Source organism: Alosa sapidissima, chromosome 7 (assembly GCF_018492685.1).
Source record: "Alosa sapidissima isolate fAloSap1 chromosome 7, fAloSap1.pri, whole genome shotgun sequence".
Lineage (NCBI taxonomy): Eukaryota > Metazoa > Chordata > Actinopteri > Clupeiformes > Clupeidae > Alosa > Alosa sapidissima.
Genome location: NC_055963.1, coordinates 10,797,363 through 10,819,351, shown reverse-complemented (window position 1 = coordinate 10,819,351; position 21,989 = coordinate 10,797,363). Strand labels below are relative to the sequence as shown.

Genomic DNA, 21,989 nt, shown 5'->3' with positions numbered 1-21,989 from the left:
ACACTTTTCTTTTCAGTGCAGCTCTTTTTGACATGGCTGCCAGAACGTAAAGTCACAAAGGATTTAGTTATTATTTGTTGTTTAGCTGGTGCTTTTATCTATTAGTGACATAGATTGAAACTAGCTCCAGGGACAGTCCTTCAGCAGCGACTTGGGGTTAGGTGCCAGTCAGTGGCACAGCAGGGGCACACTCACAACCCTCTAAGGTTCCACCTGGAAGGCCAGATCCCTAAACACTAGACCACCACCACGGTCACCAAAATCCTACAAAACAATGGTGAGGAGAGTGGCAGACCTTTAAGAGGTGACTTACAGCAGCAGATTTGAACACAGCAGGAATGAGAAGAGGAGCTTGTCTTTCTCAAACAGCGAGCGGCACACGTTGCAGTACAGGTTGTAGGTGAAGTGGTCAATCAGATACCTCAGCCTCTTCTCCAGAATCTTGGATTTATTGCTGGGAGAGGAAATCAAAATTTAAAGAAATTCTCACAGTTCCTACAGAGCACCACTGGATTTTTTTTACGGGAACGAAAAATAATGCAAACAGTAACATGCTTAAAAACCAAACACTGGACATCTGTGATGTAGCAGTATCTCAGGCAAAACAATTTATGATCAAAAATAAACAGTAAATAAACAGTAAACATCTGTACCACTGTGGTAATGTGCTTGGATGATTTGATGACTTCACACTCACCTGTCTTGTATGGAGTTGATGTAGAGATTGACAAACCAGTTGAGGGAGTACTGGTACATGGGGTCGATGTTGGCCAGATCTGCAATGCTGAAGAAGAGGATGGAGGAATGCTTGGCAATGGCTCGGTAGCCCTCTCTCGACTCGGCTATTTTGATCTCGGTCTTCTCGGCTATCTGGATTTACAGGGAAAAGAGCCAACGGAAGCTGAATGAAAAATGTATCGCAAACAGAGCCATCTAAGACTACTACTAGACACCATCACATTTCTCAGACGCACGCACGCACGCACGCGCACACGCACACACACACACACACGCACACACACACACACACACACACACACACACACCTGCTGTTTCTTGTTTATCTCATTTGACATGATCTTGGCCGAGTCAAGGATCTGGATGGCGCTCTCGTCCTCCAGGATATTGCCCTTTGAGGACTGAAGTGTCTCCAGGATCTTATCCTCGATCTCCTTCAGCTGCTTCTTGTTGGCGGCAGACTGCAGGACCAGAGCATTCCTCTCCTCCTCCAACTCAGGCCTGGCAATGGGATACAATTTAATATAATGGCATATGATATAATTGGATATGATTGGCACTTTTCCACTGCACTGATTACGTATGATGGCGTTACACTCAGAAACATCGGAAATTAATTGCCTTTTTTGTTTCGGGATGTTTTAATCGACGATTCTACCTGGCCGACTGAGATTCTCCGAGATGCATCAGGGAACCATGGAGACGCATCTCGGCGCAGAAGGAAAAAACACAGAGGAAAACGAGCCGGGGCCCGTAACAGATTGAGGAATAGAGCTCATAGGCCTCCACTGCCTAGCATTCTCCTAGCCAATGTCCAGTCTCTTGTGAACAAGATGGATGAACTAAGAGCGTGGATACAGTTTCAAAGAGACATCAGGGACTGTAACATTCTATGCTTTACTGAGACATGGCTAACTGAACTTGTACCGGACTATGCCATCACTCCGGTGGAGTTTTTCTCTGCTGCTCGCTCTGACAGGACTGAGGAATCTGGAAAATCGAAAGGTGGTGGTGTTTGCATCATGACGAACAGCAAGTGGTGTGATCCTAGAAATGTGACCGTTCTCTCAAAGTCCTTCTCGCCTCATCTTGAACATCTAGCGATCGTCTGTCGACCCTTCTGCCTGCCCTGTGAGTTTACTTCGGTAATATTCAACGCTGTCTACATTCCTCCACAAGCCAACACAGATGCTGCGGTTTCAGAATTGCAGTAAGTGTTAAATAGACAACAACACACGCACCCTGAAGCTGCGCTTATTGTGGCCGGTGATTTCAATCAAGTACATCTGAACCGGTCCATGCCTGAATTTATTCAACACATTCACTGCTCTGATCACTGCTACACACAGTTCAAGAACAGTTACAAAGCTAAGTCTCTACCAGCTTTCGGAAAATCAGATCATGCCTCTGTTTTCCTACTGCCTATGTACAAACAGAGAAGTCAGACGGACCCCACAGTGACGAAGGAGGTCAAACGCTGGACTGACCAATCGGAAGCCAGGCTACAGGACGCCCTTAGCAACGTTGACTGGGAGATGTTCAAGACAAACTCTGCTGACATAAATGAGTTTACGGAAGTATCATTGAGTTACATCAATATGCTAACTGATTCCATCATCCCAACTGTAAAGATCCGAAGCTTCCCTAACCAGAAGCCATGGGTGGATAGAGAAGTGAGAACGGCATTAAAGACACGCACCATGACTTATAATGTTGGGCTTATTTCAGGGGATATGACGGATTACAAAGCAGCATCTTATAGTTTACGTAGAGTTATTAAAGATGCTAAGCGGCGCTATAGAGACAAAGTTGAAGCTGATTTCTTGGAGGGTGATCCAGCACGAGTGTGGAAAGGACTCCGAACCATCACTGGCTTTGAAAGAAAGTCCCCTCCTATGATGAATGTGAGTAAAGCCCTCCCTGATGAACTTAATGCTTTTTATGCTCGCTTTGACATGAAAAACACAGACTATCTTGCACTAGCTGCAGCATGTGAAGCAAATGAGGATGCACCTTTCTGTGTCTCTGAGGTCGATGTGAGCAATGCCTTTAGGAGGGTTAATTGTAGAAAAGCTGCTGGACTGGATGGAATTTCTAACAGGGTTTTGAAATCCTACGCTGCTCAGTTAGCTCCTGTGTTCACTTATATCTTTAACACATCATTGGCTCAAGAGATAGTTCCTACTTGCCTCAAGCAGTCTGTTATTGTTCCAGTACCGAAAAACAAAAGTCCATCATGTCTGAATGACTACCGCCCAGTAGCCCTGACGTCTACAGTGATAAAGTGTTTTGAGAAGCTTGTGAAAAACATTATCTGCTCATCCCTCCCTGCCTCCTTCGACCCCCTCCAATTTGCTTACTTACAGAGCCAACAGGTCTACAGAGGATGCCATCTCAAACCTCATGCACACCACCTTAACTCACCTGGAGGAGGGGAATGGGAATTATGTGAGGATGCTGTTCATTGACTTTAGTTCAGCATTCAACACAATAGTACCTCTCACCTTCGTCACAAAGATGAAGGCCTTAGGACTGAACACCACCCTGTGTCACTGGATATTTGACTTCCTCACCAACCGTTCACAAGTGGTTAGAGTGGGGGGTCTGACATCTGACTCATTAACCATCAGCACTGGTGCTCCCCAAGGCTGTGTTTTGAGTCCACTGCTGTACAACATCTACACACATGACTGCAAAGCCAACAGTAGTCATACCTCCATCATCAAGTTTGCAGATGACACAGTGATCTTGGGCCTGACTAGTAACAACAATGAACAGCTCTACTTGGATCAGGTTGATGAGGTGGCACAGTGGTGTCAATCTAACAGCTTGACACTGAATATCAATAAAACCAAGGAAATGGTAGAGGATTACAGAAGGAAGCAGCAGAACTACTACACCCCACTAATGATCAGCGGGCAACCTGTAGAGAAAGTCACAAGTTTTAAATACCTTAGTGTCCACATTACTGAAGACTTAACATGGTTCTAACTAGTAGCATCATCACCTGGTATGGGAACTCCACAGTTAGAGATTGTAGTACTCTGCAGAGAGTAGTGCGCTCAGCTGAACGTACTATAAGAACTCAACTCCCTGCTCTACAAGATATCTATTCCAGAAGAGTACTCCTAAGAGCCCAAAAGATTCTGAAGGACTTTTCTCATCCTAACAATGGATTATTCCTACCGCTGAAATCAAGAAGACGCCTATGTAGTCACAAAGCCAGAACCGAGAGACTCGGAGAAGTTTTTATCCCCAGGCCATCCGAACTTAGCCTGGGTGTTCCCATGCTACCTTGCGCGCGATTTGATTCACGCTGCTAAGGCAGCCTGGACACCATGGAGCAAATTTTCGCCTGAGATAGGGAACCAATCACAGAACAGGGGGGAAAGCAAGACGATGATGAGCTATGCACAGACGCATTTGATAGACACCCGTGGCACCCAATAAACGGATCTGGGCATTTTTTTCAAATACGAGAAAATGAACGTTTGGTTCCCAGACCACGTCTCATTGAGAAGTGGTGGCGCTAGCCAGGCTAATCCGAACTCTGAACTCACACTATACAGCACACTATCCTCTAATGATCGATACAGCACACTATCCCATCTCCCCTGTCATCCCCCCAACACACACACCAGACCCCTGGCAGTTGGGTTAGCCCCTTGAGCCGTGGATCTGCCCAAGGTTTCTTCCTTGGTAAGGGAGACATAATTTCACTGCATTTCATAGTTCCAGTAACTATATGCATGTGACAATAAACTTCCTTGTATCCTTGTATTCTTGATTACTTTTTCAGTGGTATACATGAAAAATTAAATTTGTGAGGTCATAGAATTTACCACAAAATTAATATGAAGTACGGTGTGTGTGTGTGTGTTTTCGGCATTTGGAGTTTTAAGCCCCTAACGTCGTCTTCCAGGCATCGCTGCATGGAAGGCACTAGGGTTAGGCAAGGGTTAAGATAAGGGTTAGGGGCCTTGAAGTCGACGATCGCAGTGCTGCCTTGAAGTCGACTGTGGGGGCTTAAAACACCATCGAGAGTGTGTGTGTGTGTGTGTTTGTGTGTGTGTTTGTGTGTGTGTGTGCATAGCTGTGTGACTGCTCCGCACCTCTCCTTGGCCACCACAATGCCGAGCAGCTGGTCCTCCAGCCCCTCTGGGGTGATCATGAAGTTGAGCAGGGACACTTTGGTGGCCAGCTCGGGGAGGTAGTGAGGGTTCCGCAGCTTGGTGGTGATGTAGAAGCGGAAATCGCTGGAGTACTCGATCACTGTCTCCCCAAGCCTGATGCAGTCCATACCCCCTACCACAAGTAAAGATGCTTTATTAACAGGTGTGTTCCTAAGGCATTTTCGGTGGCACAGAAGAACAACACTGAGCTAATGGTAACTTGGGGACAAACAAAGATAAAAAAAAAAGTCGACATTTTGCAGAGCATTGCGCTGAAGTCCGATTCATTTTCATTTCAAAGTATAATCTGCACTGGTTTTGAACGTTTCAACCGGAAACCCTCCAGAAACAGATTTAAAACAGTCTATTAAGACTGCTTGAGATCCGTGAGGATCTTTTTTTTCAAAACCGAAATGTTTCTAGACTTACAATGATAGCATAACTCTCAAGGCCTAATAAACAGAGTGTTTTCAGATAGGTCTACTCTAGTCTGTGTATCTTGATCTGTGTATCTGTTTTCAGCTTTAATAGCATTTTTCTGGAACGTTGGGGAAAATGCGTGCTGTTGTGATAGATCTGGAATAATAAACTTGAAACATGTTACACTCTCACATGTCTGAGTGTGAGACATATTGCCTACTTAAAGCCTGCTTTGTCACATTTTGAGTCTTCCTGTCCTGTCTGTGTGTGTATGGGTCAAGGTACACTTGCGTCTCCTCATGTTACAGACATAACATTATCGGTTTATAATAGTAAACGTTGATAGTATTAACCAGGAAAGGCATTTTTGCCTGGGAACAGCAGAATTTGATTGGATGATGTCTGGATTGTGTCATTGTGTCCTGATTCTGAATTATCACGCCCTCAACACTTCCCTGTTCTGATTCCAAATTCTTCATTCCTAAGTTCCCAACCAAGGCTTGTTAAAAAAATAGCTCCATATATACAAAATAAACTTTGACTTAAACACTATGAGCTTCTGTCAGGGGTCCCACTCTAAGTCAAATATAAAATTCCATGACCTTTCCCTGACAAAAAAACTGAATTTCCATGACTTACTATATAATGAATAGTACAATTATACCGACCAATGATTTGAGAGCACCCGCGTAGTGGTCAAGAATCTTGGGAGATGAATGAATAAACAGGCATTGAATAAACACAGTTGGGCTACTCAAGCAGTAAAGCTAATTAGCAGATACACATGCATGGATATATATATTTGTATTAATGTATTTTGGAAAGTACATTTTAAACTGCTACAAAACAAATCATGATATTCCATGAATTTGATAAAAAATGATAAAAATGATAACATTTCCTGACTTTCCATGTCTGGAATAGACTTTCTAAAATTCCACGATATTCCAGAAATTCCATGACCCGTGGGAACCCTGTTCTATGGACCCTTTCAAGAGAGTTCCATTATCAGCATCATAGTTGGCCCCACAAGACTTCCTTTTTAACATTCCATATGTTATCTTAATGTAGAGGAAGTAGATTGGGGCCCAAATAGAACGTTCAAGCATTGTTTATGTTTTTATTGTTGAAAGGGTCTATACTAAACCACCAAGAGGCACCTTGTTTGAAGGTCTGCTTGAGCAGCAGGGGCTCCAAAGAGGGGTCAAGCTCCTCGGCGACGTTCTCCAGCAGCAGAGGGGTGCCAAACTGGATGCAGTTCTCCAGTGTGCGCATGTAGTCGGAGTCGGTCAGCTTGATCACGCTCAGGTTGTTCTCCTTCTCCGAGTTTTTCACCCACTTGTTAGCCTGCCCCTGAGGATCGATCATTAGAGGCCTGTGGAGAAGGAGAGGACACAGGGGGAGTGGAGTTATTCATTTATCACTTTTTCAGCATTTCAGATTTTTAATTACAGTTAGATGATACCGGTACTTGCATTGCTATTTAAAAACAATATTAAGTATATTTTGGGCTTTTTGCCTTTATTCAGATAGGAAAGTGAAGAGTGACTGGAAGTAAGTGGGAGAGAGAGATGGGGTGGGATCGGGAAAGGACCACTGGTCAGATTTGAACCTGGGTCCCGGGGTGGGTTTGGGCCCATACATGGTACTGGTGCTGTAGCCTCTCGCACCACAGCGCCCCCTAAAGAAGTGTATTTGTCTTTTAAATAATCTTTTATTTGTTCATGGTGCAGTTTTTGCTGAGTTATGTGTGTTGAAGAAGGGATACTATCAGTCATTTATCATCTGTTCATCATTTTTTTTAATTACATCAAAAGAAAAAATGATACTTGCTTTACATTGCTGTTTAAATGAAAGAACATCCTATGTATTTGTTGCCATCTTTTATATATTTGTGATGGCATTGTTGCTTTGACAATTGCTTTGAAACACTTCTTGCACCTTTCTGTGTTATCTGGTGTTGAGGCATGACTCACCATCTCCGTGAGTTGCTGACAATGACCCCGTTATCTATGGAGAAGCTGTCGGTGGGCAGGCCAGCAATGTTCCAGGCCCGGATCTTAATGGGATCTCCCAGCGTTTTACTCAGGCAGAAGTCGTCCGAGGACGGGATGTCCTGACTCTGAGAGGGAAGAAAACCCAGTAATCTCACGTTTGGAAGATTCAAATCACCGACAATACACTGAATGCACACTCGGATAAATGGATGTTTTACAAAATCCTTTTTTCACCACATCTACTCCTATTTCACCAGAGACAATAGCACTTGAATAAGAGCATGACTGAGTTTTCTCACAATTTCCAGCAACGCTGACACTAGTTGGATCGTAAAAGTGCACAGACAATGTAAAACTGAATGCCCGGACGCTGTACCTTGCAGAGCCTGGTCCAGCCTCTGGTGCAGTCCTGTCTAAAGCCTGCTGTGAACGCCCCTAAGTAAGCGATAACTCCGGCTGATATTAACACATCTCCTGTCAGGTTATCATATATGTTCTGTAGGTCATCTGCTGCCTTGGACCATCTATTTGTAACAGAGGAGAGCAATAATAGATATATGTATGTAAAACCAAAACATATTAAACGCCAAATACACAAACTATAGGCTATGCTGTTAGCCTTAAAAATATATACAATCTGACCTGACATTACCTCAGCAGTAAAAAAAGGCTATCTTAATTCTTCTAACACTCAAGCTCTATATGTGAACACTCTGTGACCAAGATATATGCAAATTATAAGATGAAAAGAAAAATAGCTAATTAAACTTCAACAGCTTCCATTTTTGTTTTAGATGATGGCATGATAACTCCTGAGAGGTCACTGTGGCTGCGCACCTGGTCTTCTCTCCTCCCAAGCCTCCGATGAGCTTCTCGGCCCTGACCAGTTTGCGGGCGCAGAGGTCCACCTGGTGCTCCAGCCGGGCTTTCTCCTCGGTCTTCTCCTCGAAGGTGCGCTGCAGCGAGGCCAGCCGGTCCTCCACCTCCTTCAGCTCGGCCCGCTTCTGGTTCAGCAGCGCCATGGTGGTGGCCAGGGACTGCTGGGCCTCGACCAGACCGGCCTTCTTGGGGGCCACCACCTGAGGGCAGAGAGGGTGAGGGACGTGAGTGAGGACTGGAGAGCAAGACGAGAAGCACAATGAGAAGAGCGGGGGAGTAATGACAGAATTAAATCGGCCATCCCAAAGTTCTGAGGTCCAAATATTCTTAATAATTGCCACTGAAACCACATAATGACCACTTTGTGTCGAGGTCCTGTTCGTCCTGTCACCCCATAAAACACACACACATATCTAGAGAAAATGATCAGGACAGAAGGACAGATAGCAGACACTATGTCATGTTCAATAACGACTCAGTACTATAGCTATTAAAACACACCACAGATAACACTGAACTCATTCATACAGGAAACTGTTGGTGCTTGTGAGGTTAGGGGGGTCACCAAGGGGTGAGAGATGGGTGTGTTAAGGAAGGAATATCACATTTCGTTTTGCTTTTGCATTGAGCTGTCTGAAATCTCCTGTGCTATCCTGTGATGATTTAATTAAAAATGATAGTACATAGTATAGTGTAATGCAGATATAATGCCAATGGATATGAGATGAGATGAAGATGAAAGCAAACAGAGTGAGGGGTGTGGGCATGTGAAAAATATAAATAATCCCTACATCCCTAACATTTAACAGAACAGCAGACACTATAGACATAGGTAGTAATGGAGATGAGAGGAGAGCTGGTCACAGCACCTTGGCCACTCTGTCGTACACCTCCATGGCCTTGATCCATTTACAGAGGCCCTCTGCTGCAGAAGAGGCTTTCGCCACTTTGGCAGGGTCAAAGTCCGGGTTGGTCATGTACTCACTGCGGATTTTGCTCATCACAGGAACCTGTCACATCATAACACATAACTTTATAGACATCACACACAGTTCACTGTTGATCTCTACGACAGTGTGTTTGGCCTATGAATGATCATATGGGGTGTTTTCTTGTGTGTGAGTGTGAGAGGGCTTACAGGAATGTTGTCCTTGTCATACTCTCTCAGATCACGCAGGAAATTCATGTCTCCCAGAAGTTTTTTGCTTGGACCCCAGTATTCAAGAATCTGTGGAAAGAATCACAACTTCCTCAGAACAGTAATTCACAATCATCAGAGAGTCCTCTGTGTGTGTGTGTGTGTGTGTGTGTGTGTGTGTGTGTGTGTGTGTGTGTGTGTTCACCTTCTGTCCAGTTCCTGCAGGATCATTGATCTTCTCCGGCTTAATATCCTTCATTACACACACGGCGGCCATCACCAGCTTCACTCCTGAGGGAGGGTTCTTCATCGACTTCACGATCGTCACGTCTGAGGGCTTTGGAATGAAATAACGATTCAGCTCACCTGCACAAGGTCACTTCACGTCACCAGTGGGCTTAAAAACAGGCCAGGCCCAGAGCCGACTGAAGGATTCACTGTGCCATTGACAGAGAATTTGCTCTACACCAGTCTGGTATGACCAGACACAATTCACTTTGTGAAAATGGTCTGGCCCCTCTGCCACTGAATCCCCCCCACCCACCCACCCACAATGGGATAGGCCAATCACAACTGTTTATTTCATATGGGGTGGGCTTTATACGATGACAAATAGAGGACCATCATTGATGTACTTTTGTAAACAATCAAAGGCTGCCGCTAATCATGTCAGTATCAAATTACCTGGACATTGTCAATTCGTCAAAAGAAAACAAACAACTGCTTGTAAACTTGAAAATCGAAAATTAACTGATAGGATCCTAACCAATTCTCAATGAGAACTAGTCTGGCTAGTTCCACACAGCTTCACTGTGACCTTCAACAACTCCGCCACTGACCTTCAGGGTGTCCAGAGCGGAGAGGGCAGCCTCCAGAGCAGGGATGGCCTCGGCCAGGTCACTCTCACACTCGTTCTTCAGAGCCTGGGCCTCGTTGGCCTTCAGCGTGGCGGCCTCCTCGTCCACACGCACCACCTTACTCTTGGCCTCCACCTGGACGGACTCCACCTCGATCACCTGCCATAGCAGACGGAGTTTTAGCAGGTGCCAGGGGAAACCAATGGAACATCACCACAGATTTACCAAAACGTTTAAAAAATAATTGGGAAAAAAAGCAGTGCAAGCAGCAATTTTTTATTAGGTTTTTTTTTTTTTTTCAAAAAGTATTTTTTTGGACCTGCTTTGCTTTTAACTAATAGGATATTGGAGATAGACAGGAGGTGAAGTGGAAGAGAGATGGGGGTTGGGATCAGGAAATGACACCAGGTCAGAATCAAACCCGGATCCCTATGGGTAGATAAACCATAATGTCATAATGTCATAATTTCACTTATAGAGCGTCAAAACATTACACATGTCTCATGGCGCTTAACAGAGTGTTAAACATTCAGAGAGAGCCCATGAGTAACAGGGGTGAGGAAAAACTCCCTAATTTGATTTGCTTGCACCGCAGCTTCCCCCATAATATATATATATATATTTTTTACGGAACAATGTCTGTTGAGTAGAAATCAAGGCTAACCTGCATCATATTTGCATTTTCGATCTTAGCCTGCTTCAGTTTGGGCTGCAGGTCCACCAGTTCCTTCTTCATTTGTCCCACCTGACAGGCAATTTGCCGGGTTAGGAGTGAGTCACCCAAACACATCCACACACATGCATTGCCATTAAAGGATCTGTGGCAGTTTTTTAACCTGAGACTCAGCGAAGGCCAGCTTGTCCAGTCCATTGGTGTACCGCTTCTTAGCTTTCATCACCATGTCTCGTTTCTGCGTGAGGAGCAGCCTGAAGGCCGCAATGAGCTCCAGGTAGGAGGTGGGGGTCACGTAGTTATGGCGACCAAGCTCTGACAGGAATCTAGGGGTTTACAGTAACAGGTGTTTAACGTAAGCTAACGCCATTTTGAAAGTACTTTTGGGTCACTAAGGTGGCCTTGATGTAAGATGATGTGAGATGTTTCTCAGACATTTCATGAAAGCTGAAATGTGTCTGTACAGACTGTTGATATAAATATTCATTTATATACTGACTATTGCTATAGTTAGAAAGAATAAAAAGGCTAATGCTCCAGAGAAATTTGTGTTTCTGTGCAAAACACTTGAGAAAGTGTACTACTCATCTACACATGCCTCTGATATCATGAATAGTTCAAATGGCACCACTCATGCACACACCTGTGGGAGAGGTTGATGGCAGAGGTGTGGAAGGTTTTGCAGATGGGCATGACTTTCTCACGCTCCTGTTCAGTCATCTCCAGAGTCTCCAGGAACTTGTTAGCCACCCGCTCTAGCGCCTCCTCTGGCCAAGGCTGATAGAACAGGACAGAGAGACACAAAAAGTGGACAGGACAAACAATGGTATTTCAAGACTTTGCAGAATACACAATAGTTCCTTTTAATGTTGTGTTGTGTTGTGTTGTGTTGTGTTGTGTTGTCTTGTCTTGTCTTGTGTAGTGTTGTGTTGTGTTGTGTACACAAGCAGAGGGAATAGGTGTGTTTTTACACGGCACTACAGTTCTAAATGGGGCATGGAGATGGACGAGAAGAGAGAGGGTTTGCAGGCCCCAAATCACCCCATGAAGGCTGCGATAATGCCCAGCTGAGCGTTACCTCTCACCAAGACACAACTTCAACCTTCACAGCTCAGGAAGTTCGCTAGAAGTCACCCTAAGAAACATCAGACGTGAGTTACGAGGCTCATTAGCACGGCCAAACCTGGAACCAGTCGATGGTGCAGCAGTTGATGAGGGAAGGGAACTGCCGTAAACGGTTCCTGAAGGCGTCACCGATCGGGCTGAAGGCCACCACGATGTGAAGGTTCTCCCGACACCGCGTCACAAAGTAGGCAAACAGCGACAGAGGGCTGAACTCCAGATTCTTGTTGCCGGCCTGGGCAATGGGTCGAACAGCCTAAGAGACAAAGAGGTGAACGTTCAAGTGAATGCCAACTGTTTTTATCAGTGTAAATCTGTTGTGTATCATTTTGAGAATATAAAACCTCTCACTGGGTATATAGAAATAGGAGGATGGATGATATTTTTTGATTTTATTATGATTATAATGCTATATTATTATTATTATGTATTTGAACATATTTACCTCCATGATTTCCTGCTTTTCGTCAACAGCAAACAAATTTGGGACCTCCCCTGTATTCAAGACACTGTCCACATCCTCCAAGAAGGCCTCCTCCTTGATCTGGGCATCAGTAAGGAGGAAAACTGTCTTCTGACCTTTCACCCCAGCGCTCTTCAGCAGGTGCTGTAAGAAACACCACCCATCAGTGCTTCAAATACCAATACTGGCTCCAGCTCCATAACGGACTACCCAAAGCTAGCTGATTTCCAGACAGTTCACAGTGTCTGACAGTGGAATGGACCTGGCTCTAATTCAGCAGATCTACTAGATCTGAGCCAAGACAGAGTCTGCTACCATCTCAGGGCCTGTCCACAAGGAGACGCTTTTTAGGTTAAACACAGAGGTTTTGCTTCGTCTTGGCCGAGCGTCCAAACGAATCCTGTAAACGCACTGCCCGAAACCGCACTTTTCTGAAACCTGGTCTCAGAGTGGAGAAATCTGAAACCGTAGCCCGTTTGAGTTTGTTTAGACAGCGAAACCGCACATCCTGCTTGCGTATCGATGATGTCATCGCCACACCTCAGCTGCCCTGGACTTGCACTTACAGTATTGCCTAACAATACTAGTTTTCATACATGATATTACCTACGATTACACTCCGTTAGTGTTCCATGTTCAGTGAACCTCAGTTAGTTAGTAGTATGTCATATTCAGTCATTTACCACCTAAATATATTGCTGAGACAGTCAGTTACCACCTCTGGCTGTCACACTGGAGCGTTCTTGCGACTCTCGTACCTTCAGGTCGTCCCTCCACTCGTTCATGCCGTAGCTTTTGGAGATCTCAGGCTGGAAGAGCGTCATGCCGGACATGAAGGTGGCCAGGCGAGTGATGGACTGACGCCCGCTGCCGCCGACCCCCACCAGCAGCGCGTTCCCACCCGGCTGCTTCAGCACCCTGCTGATGCGGGACAGGTGCTCCAGCACGTAGCTTAGCAAGATGAACAGAGAAGAGAGGACAGTTGGCCTTCATCTTGAGAAAAAGTGGAATAGAGCATTATGTCCAATATTCTAATATGTGGGTTTAATGTTCTGCATTGGGCCCAATATTCCAATATGTGGTTTAATGTTCTGCATTTCTCACTAGTGGGTCACTGTGACACTGAAAGTATAATTCTACGTCTGCATCATGACCCTGTATGACACCATCTATATTATAAAATCATTTATGGTGGCACCAAAATCAGTTTATGGTGGTTCTGGTCAGTCAATGGCTAGTTAATTTTGTATTGAGTAGCATCTACTGCCTCCATGGCAAAACTGATACATAGTATTCACCACAATATGGGGAATAATTCAAGACTCATGAACAAAATAACTGATATATGCTAATACATATGTTCATATGTATTCAAATTGAGAATTACATATCTATCTATACGGCATCAGTATGGTTAACAGAATAGCAGAATGGTAGAAGTATAGTATAAGTATATACTCTTTTGACCCCGTGAGGGAAATTTGGTCTCTGCATTTATCCCAATCTGTGAATTAGTGAAACACACTCAGCACACAGTGAACATACAGTGAGGTGAAGCACACACTAATCCTGATGCAGTGAACTGCCTGTTACAGTGGCGCTCAGGGAGCAGTGAGGGGTTAGGTGCCTTGCTCAAGGGCACTTCAGCCTACTGGTAGGGGTTCGAACTGGCAGGGATACAATTGTCTGCTAAATAACATTCACTCCGGTTAAAAGTCCGAAGCACTAACCAGTAGGCCACGGCTGCCCCCCGGTGTGGTAGTTACCGGAAGATGACGAGGTTCATGCGGTTCTTGTGGGTCTGATTGTACTCCTCCAGGCAGTGCTCCACCATCTCGCTGAAGCTCTCCATGGACGGCACCTCAGCATACAGCCTCTCCGACTCCTCCACCTCAGGGTTCATGTAGTCTCCGAACAGCAGGCTCCTCAGGTCCTCCTCAGAAAGCTGCACAAGCAACACCCAAAACGCAACTCAAGCTATTTACGATAATAAAGTCAAATAATATAAAGTACATTTTATTTAGCTGACAATTTTATCCCAAGCAACAGGGACCTGCAACATCAGGTTTCTCTCAGGTGGCGGCGACTCGACTGATAATCTAATCTTATTATTCATACCTTACAACCAATTAAATTCGGAAAAATGTTCATTCATAAAATAAAAATAATAAAAGGCAGGGACATTAACCCTAACAGTGAAAGCACTCTAAATTCAAAGCTTCAAAGTACTGTGTGTATTAGTCACTCACGCAGAATGACATTCAACACAAATACAAATGTGTCAAATATACTAATGGAAGACAATTTCATTAATTGAAATGTTGTATTTTCCCCAGTGATTTCTAACCTGGTCCCCTTGCTTGAGATGATCGAACAAGTTGTCGAAGCTCTCTCGGAAGTGGTTGCTCACGATGCCTTTCATTAGCTTGAAGAGCCAGGCGCGATCCTGGTCATCCACCAGGCGGTCGTAGAAGACTCGGAAGACCTCATGCACAAAGAGGCGGATCATGGTGCGCTTGCTCTCCAGGGAGTCTTTCTTCAGCAGCAGGCAGCCCCGGATCACGCGGGAGAAGTCCCGCAGGTTGAACGTGTAGTGGGACTTCGCTGGGGTGGGCAGGAGGTTCTCCATGGCTTTTTTATAGACCTTGTTGAAGAAAGGGAGAGAAAGACGATTAAAGAAAACAAATATAAACATTGATGGCGCAAAGGGGGTAAAAAGTAAGATATTTATTAGTATAAATCACTATTATATAATACCATTTATATAATACACATGATCTTTTGTATTGTCAATCAGAAGATATCTAGCTGAATTCTTTATTCTGTTTCTACTCATCTTCTCATCTATTTGTCTCATTTCCTCATCTATCAAATCTACAGGAAGTAAAAATGGCAGCGTACCTCCAGTGTTGCAGTGACAATCAGGTTGCCCGTAGTGAAGCAGTCAGGAGGGAACTCATTGTTACGCAGGTAAAAGGACACTATGCTGGAGAATATGCGGACCATGGTGTCATCACTGAACACGTTAATGCTGCAGATGTTGAAATGACGCAGGAAGCGTGATGTCACCGCGTTCCTTCCTCCACCAGGAGGGCCCATCGCCGAGATGAGTTGAAGGTCAACTAAAGTGATCTTGGTGGTATCTTTAATATCATACCTGAAACAAATATGATTAGTTTGAAACATTGGGCCATAATGGTGCCATACAAGTTATACAAATGACTAAAATGCATATATGAGATGACATGTCCCACTTTCTAAGTGTCTGGCTCACCAGTTTCCATGGTCAAAGAACTGCCGCAGCAGCTCAATGGGAGGCTGTGCTCCAAAGATCTCAACTGCTGGCATGTTCATGTCATCTACAAATATGACACACTTCTTGCCCATCGGAGGTCCGAACACCCCCTTACGCCTTTTATCCAGCCTAGACATGATGATGTCCTGCTCAAGGAAACGAGGTCCAAGTAGAAGTTGAGTTTAGAAATGACAACTTTTCAAGCCTTTTACAGTGTATTTGGTCATTTCAACCCTTGTACAGTGTATCTGGTCATTTCAACCCTTATACAGTGTATCTGGTCATTTCAACCCTTATACAGTGTATCTGGTCATTTCAACCCTTAGGTTAGCCATTAGCCAGCGGCAGGTTTTCTATTGTTCTATATGGTTCGGCAGCGGAGCGGTGGCAACGCGACCATATTCCATTGTCAGTGAAGGCAAACCGTTTGTGTTTACATAGGAAGGAGATAGAACTTATTATGGTCTGAGCGCTGCGTTACGCTTGCCGCTGGCAAATGTGATTCCCGCCTTATTCAGTGTATTTGGTAATTTCAAGCCACCAAAAACTCATATATTTACTCATACTCAAAAAAAGCTACTCAGATATGTTCTTAAATTGAGGTGAATATGGTGTTGGTGTAAAGGTGGCTGTGGGATCAATTTAAGTTGCTATACAACATATGACATTAAGTTTTCTCTCCTGTTACACTTAGTTTTCGTTACAGGATGGGAAGTGGGGGAAGGAATGCTTTTTTCTCTCTCTTTTTGAGCCTCTTGCTAATGTAACAAATAAATGTACATCCATTATTAAAGATCATGAGGAACCTAATTGTCTGGCTAGTGGGGATTTCCCTGCAGCTGAAATGCACATATACTTCGTAGAATATGACATTTAATAATAATAATAATAATAATAATAATACTAATATAATTATATTAATTAATATATAATAATAATAATTAGTATTATTATTATCATCATTATTATCATTATTATTATTATTATAATCTATTAATTAATATAATGGGATGTAACTCGAGATTAAGTACTGTATATTGTGTATTGTATTGTATTTAGCATTGAGGTGCAAATTGTCACTGTCATTGGTCACGGTGATGTTGACACATGCCTTGTGAGACAGACTAAGCTTCTACTTTACTGACTATGTTCAGGTTCCTGGGTTTACCTGGGTCTGATTGGCACTGGTACGAGCAGAGAAGTTGATGAAGAAAGGCAGGTAGCTGTCCTTGTCCAGATTGTTCATGAGTTTCTCCTTCACGTACACGGACTTCCCTGTTCCAGTGGGGCCCACAAACAGAAGGGGCCTGAAACGTAAACAAAACACAAAGGCCTGCCCTTTCAACAAACTCCAAAAAGAGATTCACGAAACAGCCGTCATCTCTCATGTTCTCCTGCCGGCCATCTGGTAAGGCCGAGACACTTGAGCTCAATTTGGACAACAGCATCTGCTAAATGTAAATAGCAAGGCAAGGTCATACGATTTATAAAAATCTTACGTTGCTCAATCGTTTCAACTGACACAGAGGAGTTCCACACAACTGATGGGAAAATCTACTGTGATTACCCTTTAACGCTGTGATATACTGTAGAAAATGCATGCTTACACCCCATAATGGATGCTCAAGTCCATCAGGTAGGTATACCGCACAGTGTCAATGGTCGGGACGATAATATCCTGCACCTGGGTGCTCTTGTCTCCCAGGGTTATGTTCTTGATCGATTCATTCCAGTTCACCCATCGGCCTTTCCCTTTGAACTGTGTGTGATACAAAAGAAATGTTACAGAGGGTTCAGTCAATGTGTTCTGAAAGGGCCTCTGTTTAGATTCTCTGCAAATAAACAGGAATTTCCTAAAGGTTAGTTTGTAAAACGCTTCATCTCCATGTGGAGATGACTAAAAGGGCTTCCTGCAGTTCAGCATACAGCATTCAACTGCCCACTGAGTCACTGATGATTGTAACTGTACGACAAAAACATCCCTGCAGTCAGCAAAAACAGAGAGAGAGAGAGCGCGAGTCAATCTATTTGTCAGGCAAACCTCGTAGCTGTAGTCGTAAACCAGACCCTTGTCATCGAAGGGGCACTCCCACTTGGCCACGGCGGCTGGAAAAGGGTGTTTCTCCGAGCCTCCCATGACTAGCCCCCTTAGGAACTCATCGAAGCGCGCACGTCCATCTGTGTCACAGCTGCCCCCCACTGACCACACCAGGGAGAAGGCGAAGGCAGCCTGCAGTGACACACACACACACACACACACACACACACACACACACACAGTACAACAGTTTAGAAAGCTGTCCAAGTATATCATTACATTTTTTCCAATATATTTCATTTGATATACAGTATTACAGTGGTGGCCCTGGTTCACTTGGTAGCCAAGATAAAAAACACAATTATTACACCCTGTCTATTAAGACTGCACTGAGGGAGAGGTCATCTCCATTGACATTGCATTCTGCAGTATAGGGTGAGCACTTAACTCATATGCATCCCTTTCTAATAATTCGTGCCCAAAGCAACTGACTGTTGCCTAGAAGTATAACAGGTAATTTACCATGATCCATGTGCGAATGTTCTTGTTTCCAGGGTCCTCAGTCACAGGCCCAGTCATCAGCATCTCAAACAGTCTGGTCAGAGACACCACTGTGTTGCTGTTACTTGTAGGGACGACTTCCTATATGATACCAATAATGTGTGACGACATACGTAGGTCAAGTATAAGTATAAGTATAAGTATAAGTATATATACTCTTTTGATCCTGTGAGGGAAATTTGGTCTCTGCATTTATCCCAATCCGTGAATTAGTGAAACACACTCAGCACACAGTGAACACACAGTGAGGTGAAGCACACACTAATCCCGGCGCAGTGAGCTGCCTGCAACAACAGCGGCGCTCGGGGAGCAGTGAGGGGTTAGGTGCCTTGCTCAAGGGCACTTCAGCCGTGCCTACTGGTCGGGGTTCGAACCGGCAACCCTCCGGTTACAAGTCCGAAGCGCTAACCAGTAATTGTATACATCTTCCATAGGTATATATCATAGACCTATATGCCATTTAGATATAGACTAATATGAATTAGAATTGGTAATAAACTAGACTGAGCTAATCAACTAATTGCCACTAATATTTGAAGTGAGTTGAAGGTGGTAGTAGGCACATATTAGATGTGAGTGATATGAAAAGGAAAGGCAAAATGCTGTGGATCACTACACCCACCCTGCAGTTTTTACGCAGGGTTCTGAGAGCAGGAGTAACCATCCAATCAAACAGCTCCAACAGCAGGGCGGAATGTTCCGGAGCCTTCAGGGGTTCCGGCAGGGTGTAAAGCCAGGAAGTGACCAGCGGCATCCACCCTAGCTGAGACGGTTCCATGTAGATCATCCCACAGCGGCTAACCGTGGCTGGCTACGAGCAGGCAATGAAAAGGAGAGAGGAACAAAAAATAATTCACAATTTGCCTTCCAGAGGGGCTGTCAGAACTAGTCTGTGGGTCTGACCTAATTCTGAGGAGTCATTGTGGCCTAATCAACTGTACTCACTGAGGCCTGCGAGAGGTCCATGGCCTCAAAGATGAGACTCATTTGGCTCGACATCTGAATAATTTCTCCACTCATGAGACAGAGCTGCAAAAGAAAGAAAGACAGAAAGTATCACCACAGAAAAAAAGATACAAAAACAAAAAAAAAAAATAGCTAGGAGCTATTTGTGTGAAGTTGATGTTTACTCCCTGCCTTTTTGTTGTCGTCAAGCACAGTGTTCATGCTCTCGATCCAGAGGGTGTCGATTGGCCCATCAAACACAACCCACTTCCTATCAGGCGTCTCCGAGGACGCAAACTCACGGAAGGTGTTAGCTACGATCCCATCTGTCCACTGAAAACAAGAAAGAAAGGCAACAAGAAAGAAAGAAAGAAAGAAAGAAAGAAAGAAAGAGAGAGAGAGAGAGAGAGAATGGCAGAAAAAAAAGAAAGAACATCAGAAATGAGGGGGAAAGAGGACATGCCTTTATTTTCTAGTCTGTATCACACTGGACTTATCTTTTCCATTTGAATTCATACAGAACTCCTCATAATGCTCCTACATCCTATTTACTCAATGCTCGTGAGAATCAGTGGGCCATTACAAAACTGACTCATCTCGTTTAATTCTCATTTTCATACATGATCTCTACAGCAATAAAAACTGGCCATGTCGACACATCAGTCGCTCAATCCCATTGTCAATCAGAAGTCACGGCAGGACAGCAAATCTCAGGCTGGGATTGGATGAGTATGTCGACCGCATTGCCACTGGGAGGGGGATCATACAAAAGCCACCTACTTAGTAGCAACCATCTGCTCTGCTGATGATAACACTCAGCTCCGCGCTCTCCCTGTCTGTCTGACACACTTATCAGATTTACCAGACCACCGTCTGACGTCACCCACATCATTAAGTCAGAATGGCTGCTGCTTGCCGACGGTTTGAGTCAGTCAAATCATAATGCTCGTGGAGAAATTGGAGATGAAGCCGCTCGATTTATTCTCACCATGCTGAGAAAAAGCACTCTTTTCTGATTGGCTGACAAGTATCTGACTTGTGACATCTATTACTCTCAAATATCAGATATGTATAAAATCTCACTTATACACTTATACACACATTATCTCTTATATTTGAACTACAAAGTGACAATTCCCCTAATGCTATCTCTTTCATTTTGTAAGATGCAACTGTTTTTTCGTATTGCTTGCTATGTATTGCTAAAAGTAGATTTTTCAAGCGTACCTCATGCGAGACGGGATCAAACTGGCCGAAGAGCTGACCCATGGTGATGGACTTGGGATTGACGGTGCGATAAATCACCCTCTCCTCCTCATTGTAACCTCTCTCGTGCATGAGGGTCAGGGTGTCAGCAAGAACATGCAGCACTTTGGTTTTGCCTGCAAAAGGCTCTCCAACAAGCATGAACCTAAAGCGTTTTAAGAAACAAGAATAGTAATAACAAGAATTTATTGATAATAATGATAATAATAATAAGAAACATGGTTGAGGTTGAGGTTCCGCAAGGTTACCCGTGACGAACAATCATCATCTCGTAGGTCTGAATGATCTTTTCGAGGAAAACATTCACTGGCTGGACGTTATGCTCTTTGCAGCACTCCTGTGCACAGTCCAAGAAGAGCTGGAGACCAAACAAGATACGGACATGACACACAGGCATCTTAAAGGTAGAGTCTGTGATTCTGACACACGGGCATCTTAAAGGTAGAGTCTGTGATATTTGAGCTCAACAGCCAATCAAATTACATTCCTCCTATCTGTGCTTCTAAAGCAACATGTTGATTAGCTGAAAATGTTTATAGCTCGGTCTGAGCAACTATTTGTTTACAGAGCTCAAACAGTGTTTGCACATTAGGACAAGTAAAAAGACAGGTAAAAGACAGCTAGAGAACCACTAGAGAAATTTGATAAATTTGAGGAAAAAAAATTCTATTGAATCGCAATTGTGTACTTAACATTAAAAAACCTACAGAACTATCTATGTGTCACAGGTAAAGCCATCGCACCTCATAGTCCGCTACAGGCAGGGTGATGCCAGGGAAAAGGTCACTGGTGATGCCGTTAAACAGAGGAATATCATGAGACAGGAACTTGGCCTCATTCACATCTTTGATGGACCTGAGCAGCTGAAGAACAGAGCACTAAGCTTTAACATTTCCTAATGCATGACGTGATAATCTTGCAATATGATTGAAATATTCTTGAAATACTTGCGAAATATTGTTTGAAATATTCTTGAAATATTATTTGAAATATTCTTGAAATATTAATGAAATATTTTCTTTACAATTATGCTGTGCCCTTAGAGTGCCTACCAGTATGTCCTCATTTTCCTCAGGAAACTTGAGTTTGAGGTTTCCTGCGGCCACCAGCACGGCTTTGACGGCCCTCATGCCGTAGTCATAGTGGAACTGGGAGGAGAGCTGCTCCGAGCACAGCCTGTAGGTCATCACAATCTTCACCGACAGTGGCTTGGCATTGAGGAATCCATAGGAGTACAAGGAGATCTCTGCTATCAGCGCATAATTAGGCACCATCATGGCCACTGTCCTGAACAGCACCTGGTAAACAGGAGACAGGGGAGGGGAAAGCAGCCAGCGGTGCAACTGAGATAAATGAGTTTGACCTCCCATCCTGCCGATGGATTTAGCATCTAGCTTTCTCCATCAGGCGGCTCGAATCGGGGGG

At 44.1% G+C, this 21,989-nt stretch overlaps 1 protein-coding gene across 2 annotated transcripts in view; it reads right to left on the bottom strand.

Annotated features, from left to right (window-relative positions):
• The window catches only part of dnah12 (dynein, axonemal, heavy chain 12), a 43,564-nt gene that overhangs the window by 8,762 nt on the left and 12,813 nt on the right, over positions 1-21,989 (bottom strand). For both annotated transcript variants that reach the window (XM_042099597.1, XM_042099598.1), the window contains exons 28-60: positions 21,617-21,862; positions 21,308-21,427; positions 20,813-20,922; positions 20,526-20,709; positions 19,491-19,631; positions 19,299-19,382; positions 18,976-19,164; positions 18,315-18,434; positions 17,796-17,984; positions 17,362-17,513; positions 16,923-17,061; positions 15,734-15,900; positions 15,361-15,616; positions 14,807-15,103; positions 14,226-14,404; positions 13,218-13,410; positions 12,442-12,603; positions 12,058-12,252; positions 11,518-11,651; positions 11,038-11,200; positions 10,866-10,946; positions 10,184-10,360; positions 9,550-9,681; positions 9,345-9,434; positions 9,076-9,216; positions 8,165-8,406; positions 7,704-7,851; positions 7,307-7,452; positions 6,491-6,705; positions 4,851-5,043; positions 1,047-1,239; positions 698-870; positions 314-454 (exon numbers count right to left, since the gene is read on the bottom strand). In XM_042099597.1, the coding sequence (XP_041955531.1) occupies positions 314-454; positions 698-870; positions 1,047-1,239; positions 4,851-5,043; positions 6,491-6,705; positions 7,307-7,452; positions 7,704-7,851; positions 8,165-8,406; positions 9,076-9,216; positions 9,345-9,434; positions 9,550-9,681; positions 10,184-10,360; positions 10,866-10,946; positions 11,038-11,200; positions 11,518-11,651; positions 12,058-12,252; positions 12,442-12,603; positions 13,218-13,410; positions 14,226-14,404; positions 14,807-15,103; positions 15,361-15,616; positions 15,734-15,900; positions 16,923-17,061; positions 17,362-17,513; positions 17,796-17,984; positions 18,315-18,434; positions 18,976-19,164; positions 19,299-19,382; positions 19,491-19,631; positions 20,526-20,709; positions 20,813-20,922; positions 21,308-21,427; positions 21,617-21,862 (5,492 nt within the window). The remainder of the gene's footprint in view (positions 1-313; positions 455-697; positions 871-1,046; positions 1,240-4,850; positions 5,044-6,490; positions 6,706-7,306; positions 7,453-7,703; positions 7,852-8,164; positions 8,407-9,075; positions 9,217-9,344; positions 9,435-9,549; positions 9,682-10,183; positions 10,361-10,865; positions 10,947-11,037; positions 11,201-11,517; positions 11,652-12,057; positions 12,253-12,441; positions 12,604-13,217; positions 13,411-14,225; positions 14,405-14,806; positions 15,104-15,360; positions 15,617-15,733; positions 15,901-16,922; positions 17,062-17,361; positions 17,514-17,795; positions 17,985-18,314; positions 18,435-18,975; positions 19,165-19,298; positions 19,383-19,490; positions 19,632-20,525; positions 20,710-20,812; positions 20,923-21,307; positions 21,428-21,616; positions 21,863-21,989) is intronic.